The 22,842-nt window shown below is 35.5% G+C and overlaps 1 protein-coding gene across 9 annotated transcripts in view; it reads left to right on the plus strand.

The window, feature by feature from the left end:
* BCLAF3 (BCLAF1 and THRAP3 family member 3) overlaps nucleotides 1–22,636 on the plus strand; it is a 63,018-nt gene extending 40,382 nt beyond the window's left edge. For 2 of the 9 annotated variants that reach the window (XM_079122882.1, XM_079122881.1), the window contains exons 8-12: nucleotides 2,275–2,389; nucleotides 4,078–4,173; nucleotides 8,770–8,805; nucleotides 10,197–10,352; nucleotides 20,785–22,636. In XM_079122882.1, the coding sequence (XP_078979008.1) occupies nucleotides 2,275–2,389; nucleotides 4,078–4,173; nucleotides 8,770–8,805; nucleotides 10,197–10,352; nucleotides 20,785–20,814 (433 nt within the window). In that variant the 3' untranslated portion in view covers nucleotides 20,815–22,636. Of the gene's footprint in view, nucleotides 1–2,274; nucleotides 2,390–4,077; nucleotides 4,174–8,769; nucleotides 8,806–10,196; nucleotides 10,353–20,012; nucleotides 20,041–20,784 lie in introns of all 9 variants that reach the window. The other 7 variants (XM_079122874.1, XM_079122875.1, XM_079122876.1 and 4 more) reach the window with 6 other exon arrangements.
* The last annotated feature ends 206 nt before the right edge of the window (nucleotides 22,637–22,842 follow it).

Genomic DNA, 22,842 nt, shown 5'->3' on the forward strand with positions numbered 1-22,842 from the left:
CTTTTTCAAAAAATTCTTTTGCTGAATAATATTCTACTGTATGAATATACCACATTTTATTTATCTGTTCTTCTGTTTATGGACATTTGTGTCATTTCCACCTTTTGACTATTTTAAGTAGTGCTGTTATGAACATTGGTGTTGTCATCTTTTTTATTATAACCATCCTAGTGGGTGTAAAGTGGTATTTCATTGTGGTTTTGATTTGCATTTCTGCAATGACTATGATGTTGAGCATCTTTTCATATATTTATTGGCCATTTGTATGTCTTCCCTGAAGAAATTTCTATTCAAATCCTTTGCCCATTTAAAAATCTGGTTATTGTCTTTTTATTGTTGAGGTATAAGAGTTCTTTGTATATTCTAGGTACTACAGGTTGAGTATCCCTTATCTGAAATGCTTAGACCATAAGTGGTTCAGATTTAGGATTTTTTAAATTTTGGAATATTTTCATATATGTAATATCTTGGAGATGGGACCAGCCTAAACATTAAATGCATTTATGTTTCCTGTATGCCTTATGCATATAGCCTGAAGTTAATTTACACAATGTCTTTAGTATGCCTATGTTTTGACTGTAACTGGTCACATGAGGTCAGGTGTGGGATTTTCCATTTGTGGTGTTATGTTGGTGCTCAGAAAGTTTCAGATTTTGGAACATTTCTGATTTTGGATTTTCAGATTAGGGATGTTCAACCTGTACTCCTTTATCCAATATGTGCCTTGCAAAGAGGGTTTTTAAAAGTCCATTTCTTTGTTTATAGAAATATTCATATATGCTAACGGTAATCATTTGGAAAAAATATAATTAAGTATAGAAATATAAGGCAGTCTTAATTCTACCAGTTAGAGATGACCGCTGTTAATATTTAGCACATTTCCTATCATTTTTTTCTCAGCATATGTGTGTATTTTAAGTAACCAAAATTATCCTCAGTATATAACTTGGCACCCTATTATTTTGACTTACTCTCTTGTCACAAGCATTTTAACAGGACATGGGTGTTTTTTTTTTTTAACATTTTAAAAGACCCAAGTGTCTACTTCATGTCGGGTTTGGGGGTCAGAGCTGGGGCCACAAAATGAACCATCCACTGAAGTGCCTTCTCTGAAGGAATCGCAGCTTGTTCCATTAAACACACAGGTGCACCAGTAGTTACAAACATGGAGAGCTAGGTGTTATCACCCCAAAATACATTATGCACATGTAGTTTTATGTGGTACCGAGTTTACCAGAGAGGGGATTAGGAAAGCCTTCCTTGGAAGAGGTACAAACGGAGCTAAATTTCAAAGTTCATCTAAGTGGAAGGAAATAATCACAGAAGGAACTGCAGGTGCAGAGGTGTGGAGGCAGGAGAGATTGTGGTGTGTGCTGGAAACCACATGAAGTTAAATGTCCCAGAAACTCATTGTGTGTGTTGGGGAGGGTGCAGTAAGGCAGATGGCAATGCATCAAGGGCCAGAGCATGGAGGACCTTGGAGGTCCTGATGAGGAGTATGGATTTTATTCTGATGCAGTGAGCAATGCATGGAGGGACTGAAGTAGGGCTGAGGTAGTGAAAAGCTAGTTTACCATAGAGCAAGGCCTGCAGAAGACATAGGAAGGGTTTTGGGAGCAGCATGGAGAGATGTGGGATGTGACAAGGAAGAGGATTCCCCAAGGGCTATGGAATTGAGGCTTCCAGGATCAGAGGAAAAGCCCAAAGGAGGACCTCCCTCCCTGATAGGGCTCCCTGGAAAAAGCACTTGATGGTCTCAGGACCTCTCAGTATCAAGAGAGGGGAGCCTTCCTTTTAATCCCATGGCCTAGTAGTATTAGAGTGAGGTGACCCTGGGTCAGTCCCATACCTTACCTCTGACAAATGGGCCAAGTCATGAGTCATTAGTGCTTTTGGAAAGGGGAGTTAACAAGGGCAGGGTGGGGGCAGTGCCACCAAATTCTAGAGAAGTGACAGTCTTTCCTCAGAAAACACACATTTCACATTAGTTACAGCCTTGAGGAAGCTTGTCCTTGGACCTCAGGTTGGGAACCCTAGTACAAGGAGTATTGTTTTTCCCCCATTGATAACTTCCAACTTAACTGAATAATTTTTTTTTAATGAGAATGTTAGCCCTAAAAACTAACATTTGTAATTTTAGTAGTGAAATACCATTGAGTTTACTGTTGTGTTAATTTAATTGCCTCTAAAGGGGCTTTTTAAATTTTTTTGTTTATTTGTTGGATAAAAGTAAACTAATAAAAGATTATTATTCTCTCTCTTTCATTTCATTAGGAATGATCAGCGTTCCAGTTTTTCAAAGGTGAAGAATATTCATGCTGATGGATCCCCAAAACCTACACATTTTGTAAAATCATATTTTAGAAAATTTATTCAGAAACCTTACATAGTAAGATTGGAGTTCCGGAATTTTCATTTTTTGTACATTTTCCTCAAATATATATTTTCAAAATACCTATAATGGTGGATTAAGTATGTAGACGATTCTGTTGAGGTTTATAGTTATTATAACAAAAGAAATATTAATCTCTGATTTAGTAGCATTTTATTGGATTTGTTACAGTACTAACTTTCTTAAGAATTTTTTGGGAACAATTTCATTAAAATATAATGTACTTACTGTAAAATTCACCCATTTTAGTTGTAAAATTAGTGACTTTTAGTAAATTTATGGTGATGTGTCACTATCAACACAATCTAGTTTTAGAATATTTTCATTATCCAATAAGAGCCCTCATGCCTGTTTAATTATCCCCTGTTCCCACCCCAGCCAACCACTAATCTCCTTTCTGTTTTAAAGATTTGCCTTTTTATAGGGCAGCTTACAGAATGGCAGCTGACTACCTTCCATAAGAAATGACTGGAAAGATGGAAGCCAGAATCTGTGTCTGTAACCTAATTTCAGAAGTAACATCCCATTACTGTACCATATTATAATTGCAAGAACCAAGTTACTAGGTCCTACCCACACTCAAAGGGAAGGATCATTGGTGGGGATCATCAGGAGTCATGTCAGCATCTGCCTGCAATCCTCCCTCTGACCAGACTCCACAGAAAATGGAGTATATAGAAGGTTATAAGATTGTTGATTTTAGAAATAAGAAACTGTCTTGAGAATGGACTCTACCTTTTTTAAATCCCTGACAGAGGATTCAGGTTCTTTGTGGTTACAGATTTACTAATGTAGTTGTTTCTCTTATTTCTGGTACTTTCCAAGCCATGGCAGGAACATCACCTCAAATCAGTTATCTGAGTCAGCAAAACCTGCCTCCTGCAGTATTGGGGATTTGTGTTCATTTAGCAACTTCTGATAGTAATAAGTTTATCTTGCTCTCCTGGAGGCCTGTGTAAATAAATGCTAGATTCATAGCCTATTTTTTAAAAAGTCACCCATTGCATTAAATAGGAGTAGGAGTTTTTTTTATTTGTTTGGGGTTTTTTTTTTTTTTTTGACACTTATCACAGGCATAGATGAAATTGGCCTCTCACAAACTAACATGGGTCATATCAAAGAAGGAGAAACATGTGTTTCCACAGCTAAACTCCATGATCCCAGCTTTGGGTGCTTCTGTTTTGCTTTGTTTTGTTTTGTTTTGTGGTACTGGTGTTTGAACTCAGGGGTGCTCTACCACTGAGCAACATCCCTAGCTGTTTTTATTTTTTGAGACAGTGTCTCTCTAAGTTGCCCAGTCTGGCTTTGAATTTGGAATCTTGCCTCAGCCTCCAAATTGCTGGGTTTGCAGGAGTGAGCCACCACTCCCTGCTGCCTTGAGTTCTTAATCCTATAAATTTAAATGTGTCTTTTTTAATTTTTATTTTTATAGACTGCATTTTGATTCATTATACACAAATGGGGTACAACTTTTCATTTCTATGGTTGTACACTATGTAGATTCACACCATGTAATCATACATGTACATAGGGTAATAATGTCTGTCTCAGTCTACTATCCCCCACCCCTCCTGCCCCATTTTCCTCTACACCATCCAAAGTAATATGTGTCTTTTAAATGGTGAAACTAGTTTTTAAAATCAGTCTTTAAGTATATTAACCTATACTAATACTTTTTCATGCAGAATTATACTATGCGGAGAAAGGATATTATTACTCAGAAACCATTTGGAGTTGAGGGAAACCATCAAAATACAAGAGGCTTTAAAAGACCTTTTAAGGTATTGAGTGTTGTTTTCCATTTAATTCTGGCTTTGGGCTTATGCTTTGAGCATAATATTCTAAGTATAATTAAATTAAATGGGGATATTATTTCAAATAGTAGCTATAAACTAGTGTATCTGGTTTATATGCTTATTTCTAGTATTTACAGTTAACTATAATCAGTTTATTGATCACCTGTTCCTCAGGACTTGATTTCAATTCTTTTTTAACCAGTGAACCCTTTTTTTCAAATATTACCTGGAAATACAAATGCACAAGACAGATACAGGTGGAGTGGCTCTAGGCGGGGAGGCAGGCAAGGTCCCGGGCCCTCCTGTTAAACCTGTCCTTAAACCTCTAAGGTGTTAAATGCAGAGCTCTCATACTTCCCAAGAATTACTGATTGAAAAGCCCTGCCCATAGACAGACATGCAACCACCAGAGAGGCTTTCTTGTTCATCAGAGAAAGATTCTGGTCCAGACAAATTTTTTAAAGTGTATTTTATCACATTCTAATAATTTCTACATCTATATCTAATACAAATGATAGTATTTAATCAACCAACATGTTTGATTATCTAAAGCACTCATCCCCCAAATGGAGTAAAAGCAATAGTCCAAAGTATTATATTTCTCTCCTTGCTCTCAAAAGCTGTGTTTTTAAAATCCATTTTGACTGAATTTCTTGTTTATGACAGGTACTTTGTTCGTTTTTTTCACTGTGTTGTCTCTACCCCTCCCCACAAAAAAGGAAAGAATTCAAGCTTTTTTTGTGGAAGTACCAGGCAGGCTTGACAGAGTACTTAGCTGATTAAGAAGAAATTAGTATGAACAGAAAGGTGTAGTATAAACTATCCTAACATAAGACTTAGGAGGGTGGTTGAGTGATCTATAAATACTTGGCTTCTTGACAAAGTTTCTAGATGTTAAAAGGATTTTTTCCACTAGGAATAGCATAATTTGTAAACATTAGAAGATTACATTTTTATCCAGTGCTTTATATACCTAAAACATGTATGACATTGAGTTTTCAATAATAGCTACAGCTATAGAGATATAAATGTTTTATACCATCTGTTAATCTCTTGAGTAATGAGGCATCAAATCAACTGAAATTGTGATGTCTGCATCACCTAGAGGCAGTGTAGATGGATTTGCAGATCTCAGTGCTTCTACAAGTTGTTCTTCTCATTACTCAGATATAGTTGAATGTATTTTTGTAAGATCATCACGATTTATTTCTTGTTACCTTTTTAAGGGAAGATTCTTTATCATTAATTGTTAGGTATTTTTCAAAACATATGCAATGATCTTTTCTCTTGACCAATCACTTAAAGTTACATAATGTTATGATTACTTAGAAGTCAATAATTTTTTCATAGTAATATAGTATATAGTGTGAGGAGATAATCCTTCCTAAGAAAAGAAAATACTAGCCAGACTCAGTGGCTCATGCCCATAATCCCAGCTACTCAGGAGGATAGCAAGTTCGAGGTCAGTTTGGGCGGCTTAGCAAGGCCCTGTCTCAGAATTAAAAAGGTCTGAGGATATAGCTCTATTGTATGGCACATCTGGGTTCAATCTCCAGTGCCACAAAAAAGGAAAAATAAATTTCCTAAAATTTACTTTTTACATTAATTAGATGAATTCAAAGATATAGTAAACAAAAATGAACCATGTAAATCTCAGGATTAGCTGAGATATCAAGTTTGTTCATATAGTCTTAATGAAATTATATTGTCTGATTATAATTCTCTCATCTGAAATTTTCTGTAACTTTAATAATTGGAAAATGAGCCTAGAATAAATAATGTTTGTTTCATCATGTATGACATCCCCATTTCTAAAAGAGTAAAAAGAGGAATCTACTTAGTTATTTTAATTACTCTGCTATAATATACCAGTTGTTTTGCCAATAATTTCCATTATCTGTTTCCTTTTACTAAGTACTCTGAGGATGGAACTTAAACCAAAATCCAAATTTTAAAAAGATTAAAATCCATTTCTAGTGACCAGGTTTTTGAAAATTATTATAGAACCTACATTCTAATTACTCTGTCTGCATGCCTAAATAATATTCAGGCCATAATTATAAAGCTGTAATTCAGCCTAACATATTGTTATGACTTTCACTGAAGAACTAGCTTAGTCTTTTTAATGCTGGGAGTCTTGTAAACAGTGCTCCCCTTTCATAGCCTTGCAAGTATCTATCTCCCCTTTAGTTATTTTTTATATTTTGGTACTGGAATGTGAACCCAGTGGCATTTTGCCACTGAGCTACATCCCCATTCCTTTTTATTTTTTATTTTGAGACAGAGTCTCAATAAGTTGCTGAGGGTCTTGCTAAATTGCCAAGATTGGCCTTAAACTTGCAATCCTCCCATCTGGGCCTCCTGAGTCAATGGGATTACAGATGTGCACCACTGCACCCAGCCTCTGTCTCCCCTTTAAATAGCAGGAGCAGGACTGGGGTTGTAGCTCAGTGGTAGAGTGCTTTCCTTATACTTGTGAGGCCCTGGGTTCAATCTCTAGTACCATCAAAAAGGGGGAAAAAAAAAAAAAAAAACAGCTGCTCCATCAATGGCAACTTAGCTACTAAGCCCCAGTGTCTTTTCTTTCTGGCATTGCCTTAGTTGCTGCTTAAACTGAATTTTATTGTCAGAGTGTAAACAAGTAGTATTTGAAGAGGCTTTTCATTTAATGCAGTGATTGTAGTATTTGTGAATAGTATTGGTTTCTTTAATAGCATAGTATGTTTAATCTTAGTTTATTTAAGAGTTATTATTGGTTAACTCTTCATGTTGAAGAAATCTTATTTCTTTGCTATCTATTTAGGGGTTTACAGGCTTATTCAGACATAAACTTTCTTTCTTTTAAAGTCATAGAAAGGTTTATTTAGGAAGGTAGATCCACATTCAAGGGACAGTTGTGGGCTGTCTGGAGAGTGAGAAGCAGCGCTGACTTGAGTGGGGGGTCCAATATTTATAGAAGAGCTGTATCAGGAGCTGGACTGGAGGTGCAATCAGAGTGGAGCTGCACAATTTAATCCACAGTTTTCCTGCCCTTGTGTATTTCCCTCCTTTTACAAAGGCATGGGCCAATTTTGCAACTATGTTTTCTGCATCTCAGTGACATTATTTCTGCATTTCAGTGGCTTGAGGTTGTTTGCCTTATGATTCCTTATTTCTCTCTCCTTATCCTAAATCACTATCTCATCCTGCCCATTGCCCTGAGACTTTGATCCCTTAATTTTGCCAGCCTGAAACAGCATAGAAGATAGATCTTCACCCTTCACAGATCTTAAATTTCTACAAAGCAAATGTGTCCCTATTTTTTAAATAATTGTAGCTTGTTTTAAGCCTTAGTAGTTTATCAGTAGTAAATTCTTACCCAAGCATTCCAAAAGGAGTAACTATTGACTGGGACCTTGGTCATGTAATAGTTGAAATATGACTCATAGTGTTTTAAATTAAGAAAAAAGAAAGAATTTGATTTAAAGACAAAACCCTCTCCATGCAACTTTGTCATCAAATGTTTACATATAATTAGATTGTGTTTCTCTTTTTTTGTTTTTGTTTTATTTTGAAATGGTGCCTTGCTGTGTTGAATAACCAGCTCCTGGACTCCAGTGATCACCTGATCACCTTTTAAGTGGCTGGGATTCCCCCCCCCTTTTTTTTTTTCTTTTTTGGTACCAGGAATTGAACCCAGGGGCACTTAACCGCTGAGCCACATCCCCAGCTATTTTTTATATTTTATTTTAGAGATAGGCTCTCACTGAGTTACTTAGGACCTTGCTAAGTTGCTGAGGCTGGCTTTGAACTTGAACTTGTAATCCTCCTCCCTCAGTCTCCCAAGCTGCTGGGATCACAGACATGTGCCACCACGCCCAGCTAGGATTTCCTTTCTATGTGAGCATTTGCTTGAGAAATTGAGAAGGTGAAAGCAAATTAGCAGAAAATAAAGTTTATTCCTGATAAATACTAATCTGAGTAGAATTCTGATTTTACTTTAAAAAAAAGAACGAATTTGGGAATGAATTGGTATGCAGTGCCTGCTATTTTGAAGTTGAGAGTCTGCAACTTTTAATCTGACCTTTGTCTGTGCCCAATAAGTGAACACTGGTTGAATCCTTAATTCATGAGTGGTAAGAAGAGATGGAAGAATACAACTTCCTGTTTGTGCCAGTAGAACTGAATGCTGTTTTATATTCTTCAAGCTTGGACAGCTCTTGTCTTGTATATCCATAGAGACTCCTATTGGCAAAATCAGTTAAGATTAGCTGCCTGTCAGGTGCTCAGATTGGCAACTCCACTAAATTGCCCACCCCTACAGAAAAAAGGGTGTGTCTGTTTAGTCTTTCCCTTGTGTAAATTATTAGATACGGGTTTTGTTAAGTAAATTCAGAACAATTTTATAGTTAACTCTGCCTGAGAGAGCATGTTGGGTCACCAAAGCCTTATCTTTTCTACCATATCTTCTCCTGACTTCCTGGAATTAGGCTTCCCGATATTCACTTTATGTTGAACTTGTTCTATTATGTTTTTAAATTTGCCTAGAGTTTTGCTTCATATGGCTTCACATTTATTCTTTAATTTAAAAATTTTTTCCAGTGCTGGGGATCAAACTCAGGGCTTCATGCACAACAGGTAAGCACTCTGAGTTACAACCACTGAGTTACAACCCTGGGCCTACATATATATATATATAGCAGGACAATTTAGTTGGATAATTTGAGGGAGAAATCCTTTTATAGTCAAGAGCTTACTTAATGCAGCCTCTTCCAGTGAGTTAACAAGTAGTCAAGGTTTTAAGACTTAATAAGGCAGAGGTAAACAATTGGGCTACTTCTCCCTTCTGTTTTAGACTATTCTAGGAGGATGCTGGAAATGCAGGAGGCCATGAGGAATACATGGTAGGGGGAGTGAGGGAAGGAGATATAGAGAATTGTTTCAGAAGATTTGGAGAGGATGGGTTCGTGAGTAACCAAACTCCCCTAGCACTAAATTACGATACAAGTTCCTCTTATTGGCCACATGGGAACACGCAAACATTCATTGTCCTCTTATGCCTATTATAGTACTGGACAGTATGCAGGCTAGGAATTTGTCTTTATAATCCATATTGCTATAATGGTTTTTTTTGTGGTAAAGAAAGATTGATTTGAAGATTTCAACAGGAAACCTTCAAAAACCAAGTTTTTGATTATTAAATATGGATTCTTAATGTCTTTCCCCCCTCATTGATATTTGATATAGTCACTATGAATCAGAAGAATAATTTTAGCTGGACGCCATGGCACACACCTATAATCCTAGCATCTTGGGAGGCTGAGGCAGGAGAATCACGAGTTCAAAGCCAGCCTCAGTAAAAGCAAGGTGCTAAGCACTCAGTGAGACCCTGTCTCTAAATAAAATACAAAATAGGACTGGGGATGTGACTCAGTGGTCAAATGCCCCAGAGTTCAATCCCTAGTACCAAAATAATAATAATAATAATTAATAATTTTAGCTCTTTGGGGGTTTTGAAAAATTGTATTTTTTTAGCATGGTGAAGTTCAAGAATTCATTTCAAATTTCTTATTTATTTATTTGTTTATTTATTGTGGCACTGGGCATTGAACCCAGGGGTACTCTACCTCTAAACTGCATCTCCAGCACTTCTTATATATTTTTTTAAATTTTGAAACAGGGGTCTCACTGAGTTGCCAAGGATGTCTTGGACCTTGCAATCCTCCTGCCTCAGCCTCCTGAGTCACTGGAATTACAGGCATGCACCACCATGCCCAGTCATTTCAAATTCTTTTATGTATCAGTTTTAAAAATTGTTTTTATGTAAAACAAAGATTTTATTGAAGAAATTAGTATATAGAATAAACTAGTAAACTAGTTAGGGGGAAATGTATTTGACCATCATGAACCCCTTCCCTTCTACAATCTATACTGCCTAGAATCAAGGGCAGCTCTAAGTACCAGACATTTATCTACCTGTAGACTTGGAAACTATAGTTTTAATGCTTAATTATTTTTTCCCTTTACAGAGCAACTTTAGAGGTGGTAGACTCCATCCCCCATATAAATCAGACCTGGTACAGAAGAGCTTATACATTCAGGCTAAATATCAGCGTTTGCGGTTTGCTGGTCCAAGGGGATTTATCACTAATAAATTCAGAGACAGATTACTGAGGAAAAAAAAGGTTAGTTGGATGATGATCATTTAAAAATGTTGAGTGACTTTTGAACTCCTGAATCATCTATGTTCATTAGATAAATGAGATTTTTCATTTAGTTTTGATTTAAGACTCAACCTAGATTTCTAAGATGTTATATGATAGTTGAATAAAAACTTCAAGAAGTAACACTAATAGAGTTGTGAGATTATTTAGCCTTAAAACACTTTTAGCTATTATAATTGAAATATTTTGAATATGCCAACCATTTGAACTTTTTACTTTGGAATTTCTGTTGTATAGTTAATCTTTGAAATGGTAATTTCGGTAAAAACTTTTAACTGATAACATTTTAGTCTTATACAACATAAGTGATCTGAGTGCCAAAAAATATTGAACTAACTCTATACAAAAGGTATATAATTTCAAAATACTCTAACTCATCTTTTTACCCCCACTAATATATTTTTTTAAAAAATTGTGGTGAAATAAGTATAGTGTAAAATTTTTCATTTTAATGATTTTTTAATGATATACAATTCAGTGGCATTAATTACATTCACAGTGCTATACAACCATTACTACTACATGCTCTTTTTCAAAATTTGGTTTTAATTGACAAGTACAAATTATATGTATTTGTGGTGTACAATACAATGTATATATATATATATATATATATATACACAATACACATACACACACATACATTGTGGGAAGGCAAAATGAAAACTATTTAGCAAATGCATTACTTTACGTACTTATTTTTCTGTGGTGAGAACACTTAAAATCTACTCTTGCCAGTTTATAGGTTTATGTTATATTAGTATTAACTATAATCATCATGTGCAATTCCCCCTTCCCCCTACCCACTCTCCCTCGCACCTTCTCTCTCTCTCTTTCTCTCTCTCATGCTATTTGGAGGCAGGGTCTCGCTAAGTTGCTGACACTGGCCTCAGACTTTTGATCCTTCTGCCTCAGCTATCCATGTGGCTGTAATTATAGGCATGCACTGCTGTACCCAGCTACAATAGATTTCTTAAATTCATTCCTTCTAACTAAAATTTTGTGTCCTTTGACCAACATCTCCCTAACCTCCCACCACCATCCCCCCAGCCCTTGGTAACTACCATTCTACTCTCTACTTCTATGAGTTCAACTTTTTTATATTTCATATAAAGGTTAGATCATATGATGTTTATTTTTCTGTGCCTGGCTTATTTCACATAACATAATGTCCTTCAAGTTCATTCACATTATCACAAATGACCGAATCTCCTTCTTTTTAAAGACTGGATAGTACTTTATTGTGTAAATTATCACATTTTATTTATCCATTCATCCATTGATGGAAACTGAGGTTGATTCCATCATACTAACTCTTTAATGTTAGTAACAAGTTTCTTGATAATTTGAACTGTTACAGATTGATTTTTAGTTACAGATTGATTTTATTTAAATTAACCATGTTAGTATTTGAATGTGCAACATAAATATATATGATTCACTTCCACATAATTATATTTTAAATGAGAACAGTAGTATTAAATCAATTAAGAGAGGCATGCTTGCCAATTTTTCGATTCATTTTTATTCATAATTTTAGGCCATTTTTTAAAATTTATTTTTATTGTAAACAAATGGGATACATCTTGTTTCTCTGTTTGTACATGAAGTAGAGGCATACCATTTGTGTAATCATACATTTACCTAGGGTAATAGTTTTTGATTCATTCTGTTATTTTTTTTCCTCCCCCCCTACCCCTTTTAGGCCATTTTTTTCTGAGAAATGTACATATTTCTAATTTTGCTATCAAATAACCCAACTGTACTTTTATAAATTTAAATCATAAGTGTTTCTTTAAATATTCATGCTTATAGACCCTTTACACTGAGCTTGCTTAAATGATTTTAGTAAAAGTTACATTTTCAAAAGATGAACCAGTAGGTTGATAACTGATTATTTTTCTAGGTTGTAGAATTAAATAGAATATCTTATATAATCTCTCCCACCCTCCAATTTTAGTTGAGTACCTTAAGTGAGGTTTCTAATTTCACCATGTATGTCACTCACAGTTTTAGGAAACTACCTCTTTTTTAGAAGCATGAATGATATTGGAGTCATTTTCTTCTGTCAGGCTATGCCAGGGCTTGGGTAGAGATGCTGGTTTTCTTCTTGCTCTGTGGGGCAGGTTTCTTTGGAGCAGATCTTCTAGACATTTGTGTCCAGTCGTGAGTGGCAACCTGGCTGTTCTAAGGGAAGCTAGTATTGCTTTCTACTTGAGGGGCAAGGTTGAATCAGGTCTTCTCCTCAACTGAAGGACTGGGTTTCTGGTACATGGTGTCTGTTTCTCTTGTAGTCACTCTATGCTGAACTTTGAGTTTTAGCTTAATTTAACTCCATTTATACCTCCAAGTTTTAGGTGACTTACGTATGACTCCTAAACGTTTGCTTAACTGTGCTTTAACCTGTATGCCTCTTGAACTCACTTCAGTTCATCTTCTCTTCTTTGCCTCATTTTGCCCAGTTCCTGCTGACTACCACATTCTTTCAGACTACATTGCCCACCAGCAAATAAAAATCAGAATTTGGCCATAATCATAGAATAGAGGAATTGTGTTCTAGAGGGAGCTACAACCTGTTATAGTTCTTCAATCTTTAGGCCTAGGCTGTTTATATCATCATAGTTAGAATCCAGTGTGGGTCACAGCCCTGCCTTCCTGTTGCCTTTCACTGACATCCAAATGCTTTATAAGTGGTCCCAACATGCTAAATTTTTAAAAATCAGGCTCTACTACAATTCCGGTGTCTAATACTCTTTTTCTTAGGCCTACTTTTCTGGATCCTACTTCACATGTCTTTGTAGTATAGCTTATTTTGACCTGGGCTTTTCCAGTCTGGCTACTGTCAGTGCCTGCAAGCGAGCCGTAACCATCCTTTTTACAGATTCGTGTTTTAGCAAAACCCAGCTCTATGAGTATACCACTAAATCGGGTACCCTACTGTTAGCACCCTACTTAACAGTCGGGCTCTACTTTTCTAACCTTTAGGGAAGGAAGTGATGCACTGCAGCTGCTCTATTTCCGCCAGGGTCTGAGCTAAGGTATTTAAGACTAACTTGGTCTTCAAGCTGTCCCAGTAGTGTTGTGCTGCTCTGAAACCCAATTCCATGTAGAAAAACTGATGGCTTAGAACTGTTAGTGCATTTTACCCCATATTCTAAAGAAAAGGATGAAGGCCTGAAATCTTTGGTGTCTTCTAATGTTGCCTCCCTTTTTTCCTTAAATTAGGGATACTTTTGCTCAAATTGAATTACTATGTATGAGATTCCATTTATATCACTATTTTGTGGTATTAGGGATCAAACCCAGGGCCTCATCCATGCTAAGCAAGCACTCTACCACTGGACTGCACTCCCAGTTCACACTTTCATCACTTTTTATCCCAAGCTTTAGCATCATAAGGAACTTTGAAGGTCCTACTCTAGAGAGCCATCTTAGCCTTGGTAGTATCTCTGCACACTTAGGCCTTTTGCCATGTCAAGTTCATGTTTTGGCAGTTATTACACCAACCATCTAGATTAATTAAGGTTGCATGATTCATTAATTGAGATACCCTAGAATTAGATATAAATAAGATATAAATCTACTGATTTCCACATGTCTCAAGGTCCACCAGGAATATTTAGATGGTTTTTATCTGGATACCTCATCCTCCCACTGTATTAGAATGCCTGGACTGATCATTCATGACTCAAACATCTTGCATTCCTTATCTGTGGTACAGTTTGTCTCTGTGCCATAGGACAATGTTCTTCCTTTCTGCAACACAGAATAGCCTTGGGGAATGGTGGTGGTGGATCCTAGACATCTTCCTAATATGTCCTCTTCTTCTACTTCCCAGAATGATGTTGTCTTCCCTAAAACTGCATTGGCTCCCCAGACACCAACAAAATAGTATGATTTCCAATCAGAAGTAGAAAATCCTTCCTCATTCATCACACACTTGTTATATTAATCCCATTTGGCAACCTGAATCCCCTTTACTGGGTTTCTTTTTTCTTGGATTCTGTGCTTGGGTTGGAAGATGGGGGGTGTATCTAGTACTGCCTGAAATAAGGCTTATCTTTTATCCACTAGCATTCAGAAGTGCCCCCCATTAAATATCATCTGCTTATCAGAGAAAGCCTTTTTAGAAATTCTTGAGGATCTGATTATGTGTCAGAACAGGACAAATAACCTAGTCAGAATTCATGAGGCCACCTCTGGGAACATTGCCTCTGAAAAACCGTCTGCAATTGTGCATTTGGTCAGTAAGGCCTAAGCACCTTGGCCTTCCTGTGCATTTGGTCAGAGTGCCTAAGCACCATAGATTATCCAGAAAGCCTCAGGTACCGGTAAGCTAAGTGCCTATCAGTTCTTTGCCTATGGACAGGAAGGAAAGAGAGAAGAGGGCATGAAAGGAAGTTAGAGACTGGAATTTGTGGTTTTGGGGGTTGAATGATATTGTGGAAGTCATGGAGTACAAAGATAAGATGGGAACCAAGATCAGACGAATCAACAAGGATTTATTGTATATCCACCAATATCTGAGCTAAAGTGTGCTGGGTGCAAAGGAAGTGTAAGGATATCATTGCCTTTGAACATTTATGATCTAGAGCCTCTGGTTTCACTACCTATCCCTCTGACCTCCATGTCTTACTTGGTGGTTTCTCTTTCTCCAAACATTCTTTTTAAACGAAAGCATTTCCTGATGTGATATTTGTTATTCTCCTTTCTTACACCTCCCACATGCCTTGATTACCCTCACCTCTTCCTAGATTTCACTTTCACTTTTGTTAATGTCTTCTATCTTGACTGCTCCCCAGACCTCCAGATATTCAGCTGCCTCCCAGACACCATCACATGGACATCCTAAAAGCATCTCAAATTTAGTATGTTCAAAGTCAAACTTGTATTGAAACATGCTACAGCATGGATGACCTTTAAAATATGATGCTAAATGACCAAAGCCATACACAAAAGACCACCTATTTTATGATTCCATTTTTATGAAATGTCTAGGCAAATCCTTAGAGACAGAAAATAGAATAGTGATTGCCAGGGATCAAGGAATTAGGAGAAAATTTGGGGGCAGGGTGTATGTAAGTTTTATTTTCAGAGTAAGAAAAATATTCTAAAACTGTGGTTGTTAGTTGCATAGTGCTGTGAATGTACTAAAAAGCCATTGAATTATACACTTTAAATAGCTGAACCATATAGTATGTGAATTATATCTCACTGTAGCTGCTAAAAATAATATCAAACTCTCCTCCCCAGATGGATTACTTCCCCTCATGTTCCATAGCTCTTGCAGCTAGCCAAGTCAACCCAGATACTCATCCTGCTAATCATTTGTCCCAGTTCTCTTTCCAGCTTTAATGTTCTAAGTCTTCTTATTTCTGTCACTCATTCATAACTCCATTCAATTCATTTGTTTTAATGGCTGCGTATTATTCCACTGTATGAATGTATTGTTTATTTAAGCACTTTTCAAACCATTTTGCTCACATACTCCAATAAAATTTTGTAAAATTATCTACTTTCTTAAACATTTTTAGGTTATCTCTTATTTTTTCAATCATAAGTTGCTGTAAAGGATATAATTTCCTGCATATTATAAACACTGACAGTCTTAAATAAAACTGTTACATCATTCTTTTAAATCTCTTCAGTGGGACCTGCATACCACAGAAATTTGATAACTAGCATCATTTATTTAAAAAAATACAAATACATTCTTTTACCACTAAGAAATTTTACATCATTCTTTTTTTGCCTTAAATTTAGATTTCATTCTGCTTCCCCCATAGAATTTATTTTTTAAAGTATTTATCAATCATCAAATTTAATTTGGCACATAATGTTATTAGATTTCTGTGACTATTAGGTGTTAAATATTTTCTCTGGATTGAGTTAATGTTATAGTTTATAAAATACCATAAATATATTACAAATTTTATTAAGTATTGGTTAAACAAGAGAAGTTTTACTGGAAATACATTTCTTTTTTCAATTAGTTTGTGTATTCATAGATAAATATTACTTATTGCTAGTAGAATAATATAGTGTTCAAGTATCTATTCTAATTCTATTTTTTCTTTTTATAGATGTAAGTGCTGAGAAACCTTGTTTATATGATTATATAGATGGGAAAGAAAGGACTCCTATAATAGCAATGCCACTCGGTTCTTTGGACTCACTCTGAATTATAGGCCAAAAAAATCACTTAGTGATCTATCACCAAAAGTATTTTGAGTGTTCTATCACTGACAGCTTGATTTTTGTCTTTCTTCAGTTTTTGTTAAGTGAAGTTAAAAGAATTAAAAACCATGTGACTTAAAGTACAAAAGTATGCTATTTATTAGTAGTTGTTAGTGTTCATTCACTTTCTTGACACCATCACCAATATTTCAGAGTGTCATTTTTGAGGTTCACCAGGTAATACAAAATAGTAGATTCAGGATAAGAAGAAGGTGTATCTTTTATGTGTGAGGTGGAAGGCAGGGAACCAGACCTAACTAATTATGCAGGCAGGATAATTTTGGAAAATGAACACTGGGAATTCAAGGATCAGGAAATTAATTCCTTCAAACTATTTGTACTCACATACTCCTTGGAACGTCGTCATATACTCCTAAGGGTATGTGTGCCCCAGTTCAGTGATCCCTGACTTGCTTAGCCAAGCCTCTATTGATGACTTCAGTGTAGTTTACAGGTTTTCAGTAATATTGCTTGAGCCTATTGACATTTTGGTACCTTGCCATATTGCCCCTTTTACTTACTTATACTTCTACCAGCAGTACATGGAAGGATCTACTTACCAACATCCTAGATAGCACTACACATTCTATCAGCTGTCAACCTAATAGCAGATAGTAGTTCTTATTTGCCTTTCTTTGATTATTAATGGTGTGAGCATCTTTTTTATGTGTCCATTGGCCATTTGTATTTCTTCCCTCAATTTTCTTATTGCTATTCTTTGCCAGTGTTTCCATTAGGGGATGGTGATTTTTCTTACTGGTTTATAAGAGCTTGTGATCTACTGAAGCTATTTACCTATCATACATTTTGCTTGTGTTTATGTTTGTCAGCTCCTTATGGTGGCTTTTGCATCATAGAACTTTTAGATGGTCATGAATCTGTCAAGTTTGTCCCATATGGTTTCTTTTTTATTATTATTAGTTCTTTTTAGATATACATGGTAATAGAGTGTATGTTGACATATTATACACACATGAAGTGTAACTTATTCTAATTAGGGTCCCATTCTTGTGACTGTACATGATATGGAGTTTCAATGATATGGTGTGTTCATATATGAACATCGGAGACTTAGGTCCAGTTCATTCCACTGTCTTTCCTATTCCTATCTCCCTTTCTTCCCTTCATTCCCCTTCATCTAATTCACTGAGCTTCTGTTCTTTCCCATATGGTTTCTAGATTTCATATCATGCTCATAAAAATTCTTTCGTTTCATTTAGGTGGTTTTATGGTTAATTTTTAACATAGAAATATTTAATCCATTTAGAATTTATTTATATGATAAAATGTGAAGTTGGATCTGATTTTTTCCCAATGGATTTAGTCAGTTTTTCTAACCCTGTTTATTGTAGAATTTGTCTTTTGCCCGCTGATTGAAAATGACACTTGTACTATAGTCTAGATTCTTACATATTCCTGGCTTCTTTTTTGGAAGCTTTGAAAGCTGTTGTGTATCCCTTCCTCCTGCAATTTGCCTATTCAGTCTCTTTACTACTAGCATAGCTATTGTTCTGGAACACAGATTGTACCATGTTCTCTTACACAAATATTTTCGAAATGTTCTGTTGCCTACAAAAAAAGAGACCAAACTTGTTAGCTAGGTCTAGTCCTGGCCACATTTCCCCCATGGCCCTCTGCTTTTTAGAGCATAGCATGTGTTTTTCTGTACTGATACCTTTGTTCCTACTGTTCTCTTGGCTAGAAATAGCCTCCTGATCCCTATTCTCTTTTTAAATCAAGCTGTACTTTCCTTTTAAGGCTCACTATAAAGCCTTACCAAAGCCTCCTCTTGAACTCTTGTCTCATTTGATTTCTAATTATTATGGTTTACCTTTCTTCTTCCCCAAATACATTATCAACTTCTTGAGAGCAGAAGGGGTCTCATTAGTCTTTCCTCTTCTGTTGCCTTTCATCTGATCAGTCTTTAGAAAATGCTTTTTGAATGGAGTTGAATGTTATATATACACACACTCACACACACCTAGGCATATGCTCTAAAAAGTTAAGTGAACAAAAACCATTGTGTCAGGGACCGCTGATTTGATGGTTCACCAGGGCTCAACATCTCGTTGCACTCATGGCCATGATGTGTTACAGAGGAAGGACACACAACAAAATCAGCCAAAGGAAAAGGCTCTTGAAACAAAATCTGGAGGAAATCAGGTGCAAATTTAGGGTCCTCTCCAAGTGGAGTCACACAGGTCTTGCTTCATTTCCCCAGCAACAAGTTGTGATAACCCATGTGAAATGTTGCCAGCCTGGGAAAACTCATTAGACTCAGTACCCAGTGCTTTCACTGGGTACTGATCATTTTAGGCACCCCCTTCAGGCACACATACAAATTCTAACCTCTCAGAAGGAAAGGAGATATTCAGGAGAAACCATATTCTTTACACAAATAATTTTAGCATGTACCAGTTAATGGTTGGAACCCTCCTGAAATTTAAGTTCCTAGATGCTGGTCAAGGGCCAATTTTGTAAGTAGCCCTTTCCAAGGGCTCTTTTTCTATACACCTATATTTTTGAGAGCTTAATTTTATAGGTGTTAAATGCCTAACAGGAGGAAAAGATCAGTATGATAGGAATAGTCAGGGAATGTAAGTACTGTTATTGATACTGTTTTCATGGAGGAGGTAGGTTGTAAGCTAAGGCATGGAGAAGAGCTGGACATAGAAAGGGCTAATGCCATTTTTGGCAGCAGATTGTAGGGTTAAAGTGAAATGGGAGTGTATGAAGTAGAGAGAGCCTCCAAAGCTGGGTATATTCAGGATTTGATGTGTTAACAGGAGGACATCTTCCTAGACTGAGAAGGAGAAAGATGGTTACTTGGTTAGCAACTGGTAGCAGGTTTCTGTGAAAGAAAGGTGAGGTGCAGGAAGACCAGTAAAGCAACATTTGTAGTGACCCAGGTGTCAATTTATGAAGACCTAGATGAGAGGAAGCTCATATATCTAGTTCAGCATTCTGCTTTCAAATCAGTGGAAGGGTAGGGGATTAACCTGAGAGACGGTATGGAGGAAGCTATGTCCAGGGTAAACACAATTCAAAATAATTGCACATTTTTATGAAAAAGATATTTTAGTTGAATTTTTTTAGAATTATTGTAGGTAGAATTTCCTCTTAAAGTTGTTAGTAGGTAATATTTTATTTATTTTATTTGAAGGTAAAGTTATAATTTTTATATTGTATAAGTAAGAATATGATCCAGTCTACCTCTATTTAAAGGAATGATGTTGAACAAAATATAATTGCATGTATTTTGAACATTTCATTAACCAAAATAGAAGAATAAGAATTTTCTATCAGCACTGTTTTTGTTTGGAATTAAACATTTCCATACTAATATAAATGCCAAAAATAAATCAACTTTTAAATTTCTTTCAGTTTTAATAATGTAAGATCCTAGTAAAAGGTAAGGATACATGTATTAATAAATTTTTATTCTTTAATGTCCCTGAAAAACATGTCATTCTACCATTTTTGTTTTTATTAGTTGCATGGTCTTATGTCCAGTTTGTAGTTGATAATTTAATATTTTGCATAGTATCACAATATGAAGTCCACATTCATTACCCTTTAATCATAGTCTTACTGTTCTTGTGAATTCTTTACCTGTATTTATTGAAACCTTATGTCTTTTTACATTGTAGGTAACCATCTGAAAGCAAGAAAGCTTTTCCCCTTTAATAGCTTTCTCTGAAGTTATCAGTTATTAGAAAAGTCCATATAATTTTAGAATTAGAAATACCACATTATGTGAAGGACAAAATAGTAGTTTGAGGTTGTACTTATGCCCTATCAGGCTCTGTACGGGAGAGACAAAGGTTTAAGTGTCTCAAGTTCACACTAGGGATGCCCTCCCTCCCCAAAACTCACCCAAGTAGCAGAGTGCCGTTTTCATCAATTTACTAATACCAGTGTTATCTAGTGTCATGTTTTTTTTGTCTTATTGACTTATCATTTGATATCTGCTTTGATGTGTTCTCTTATTACTTTGTGTCTTTGGGGTTTCACATAACTTTTGTGGGGATCTCAAGGTGCAAGTAGTACTATATAAGTTAAACTGTCAAAAATTGCAATGTCAACTCTAGCTCAGATTCTATAACTGATTGAGTCTTCTTTTGAAGTCCATATTTCTCTTGTTTTCTCTTGATAGGAATATCCAAACGTTGCTACAGAAACCTAATCTGGAATTGTTACAAACCGAAGCAACACTTCAGGAGGATATTTGGAAGCATCTGTTTTTGTCGGGAATTAGAATTGGCACTAAGGCACTAATACTGTAACTTTCTTGATAAAATAACTTTATTTTTCAGTAGTGGAATGCTGCAACTTTTTTACACTTTAAATTGCTTTTAAATTACAGTATTCAGTTTAAAAGTTGTATTAACTACAGTTTCTTTTGCAAAAAGTCTCAATAGAAATACTTGAAGGGCATTATTTGTTGATGCATTTTTCTCTAAGCATGGTTTCGAGAGAACTTAACCAAGTTATATCCAGACATTTATATGTGGAAAGCTTTGTTTATGTAAAACAAAAGTATCTGAATTGTATAGTGTCTGTACATGAAAGAACTTTAACAGTGGCCTTACAGTAGCTAATTTTATACTGGATTTTTCTTTTTCTGATGACATTTTGGCTTATAACTTGAAGTTTTCTTAAGTTTCTGAAGATTAAGGCCTATATAATTCATACATTTCATATTACGATATAAGAAGGCTAGAGAAAAGGTGCTTCAAATTTTCCATCAGGTAGTTGTGAGTGCACTGAATTTTTAGTAATTTGTTCATTCAGTTGTTTCCACAACTATTTGCTCTTTTCCAATTTCAAAATGCTATTGTGGAAAATGTAAAGATTTTGTAATCTATATTCCATCTTATTTTTCCCTCAGGGCAAGCTTGTGCATATCATATTTTTAAAGGCTTTTAAAAATGTGACAGACAAAATCTCATATTTGAAATTGTACTTTACTACTACAGCATTACATGTTTTGCAAGCACATCTTATAGAGTGTTTATTTTCAGTTCAGTTGATATGTATAGTGTGCCTACTATATGTAAGATAGAATCGATGGAATTTTAAGTGAAATTTTTAGGTCCCAGTACCTGATTTCTTTATGTTTTCTATGTTCTGCTTAACAATACATATACATTCCCAACTAAATTTTTGTGAAATGTTTATTTGTAATAAAGTAAAATATTGTTGCTCTTTCTGCTTGAAGAAGTTACTGAACAATTTGTGTGAACGTTATTTTAATTTTTTTGAGACTTAATAGCTTTGGGTAGGACCTGTTGATCTTTAATGCTGCTCAGTACTTGTGAAGACAGAACTTTCTAAATCAAAACATGAAGCTTGGTAAGAACTTGGTATTTCATAACAGGATTATGAAAAATCTTACTACAAACATTTAGGTCTTTGCATTATCTTGAAAAGATGAGACAGTCTTTGCTTTAAATGAGTCAGTGATAAGGGAGGTGGGGCAAGAGCACTTGATTCATTGCTAACTGGATAATAAATTTAGGTAGATGGCCTGCCTTGTACTGTACCTTCTCTGTAGGTCAGGTTTTCTAGAAGTATTTAACATTCTGCTTATGATAAAAAAGAAATGAATGCAAACAGTATGACAACTGTGTATTGTATCAGTACTTATAAAAGCTGTCTTAAAATTTTAAAAGAATCAATTTCATTTGTTTCCATGTTCTAGAGGACAGTTATGAGCCTTGAATGAATATTTAATTACTTGCTTGATGATTATGTATTTCATAGGTACTGGGCTTAAACTAAGGCAATAAAGAAGACACAGGGACCCTGCCTTTACAGTACAGTCTAGTAGGGAAAATGGACATTAGACGTAAAAATGAAACTTGTTAAACAGCATCAGTTCTATAGCTCTATTTTAATTTATTGTAGCAAGGATAAGATGGCCAATTTAATATTACTCATTCCACAACTTAGTCCTATTTAGATATACTTTGTCACTCTCTCAAAATGCAAAGCATGCTATCTGCAAAATACCTATTCAAAAATATTGCATGTATAAGATATAAAGCCTAAATAGGAAAACTTACTTTATAATTTAGTGTATAAAATAAGAACAAGGGACCATGTTAGTCTCTTGACACTTAGTAGGAACTCATTAAATATAAATATTAATTGAATGGTGATGAATGAGTAGTGAATAGGATTTGTTTATTAGGATCTACATATCTAATAT

Source organism: Sciurus vulgaris (genome assembly GCF_902686455.1).
Source record: "Sciurus vulgaris genome assembly, chromosome: X".
Taxonomy (NCBI): domain Eukaryota; kingdom Metazoa; phylum Chordata; class Mammalia; order Rodentia; family Sciuridae; genus Sciurus; species Sciurus vulgaris.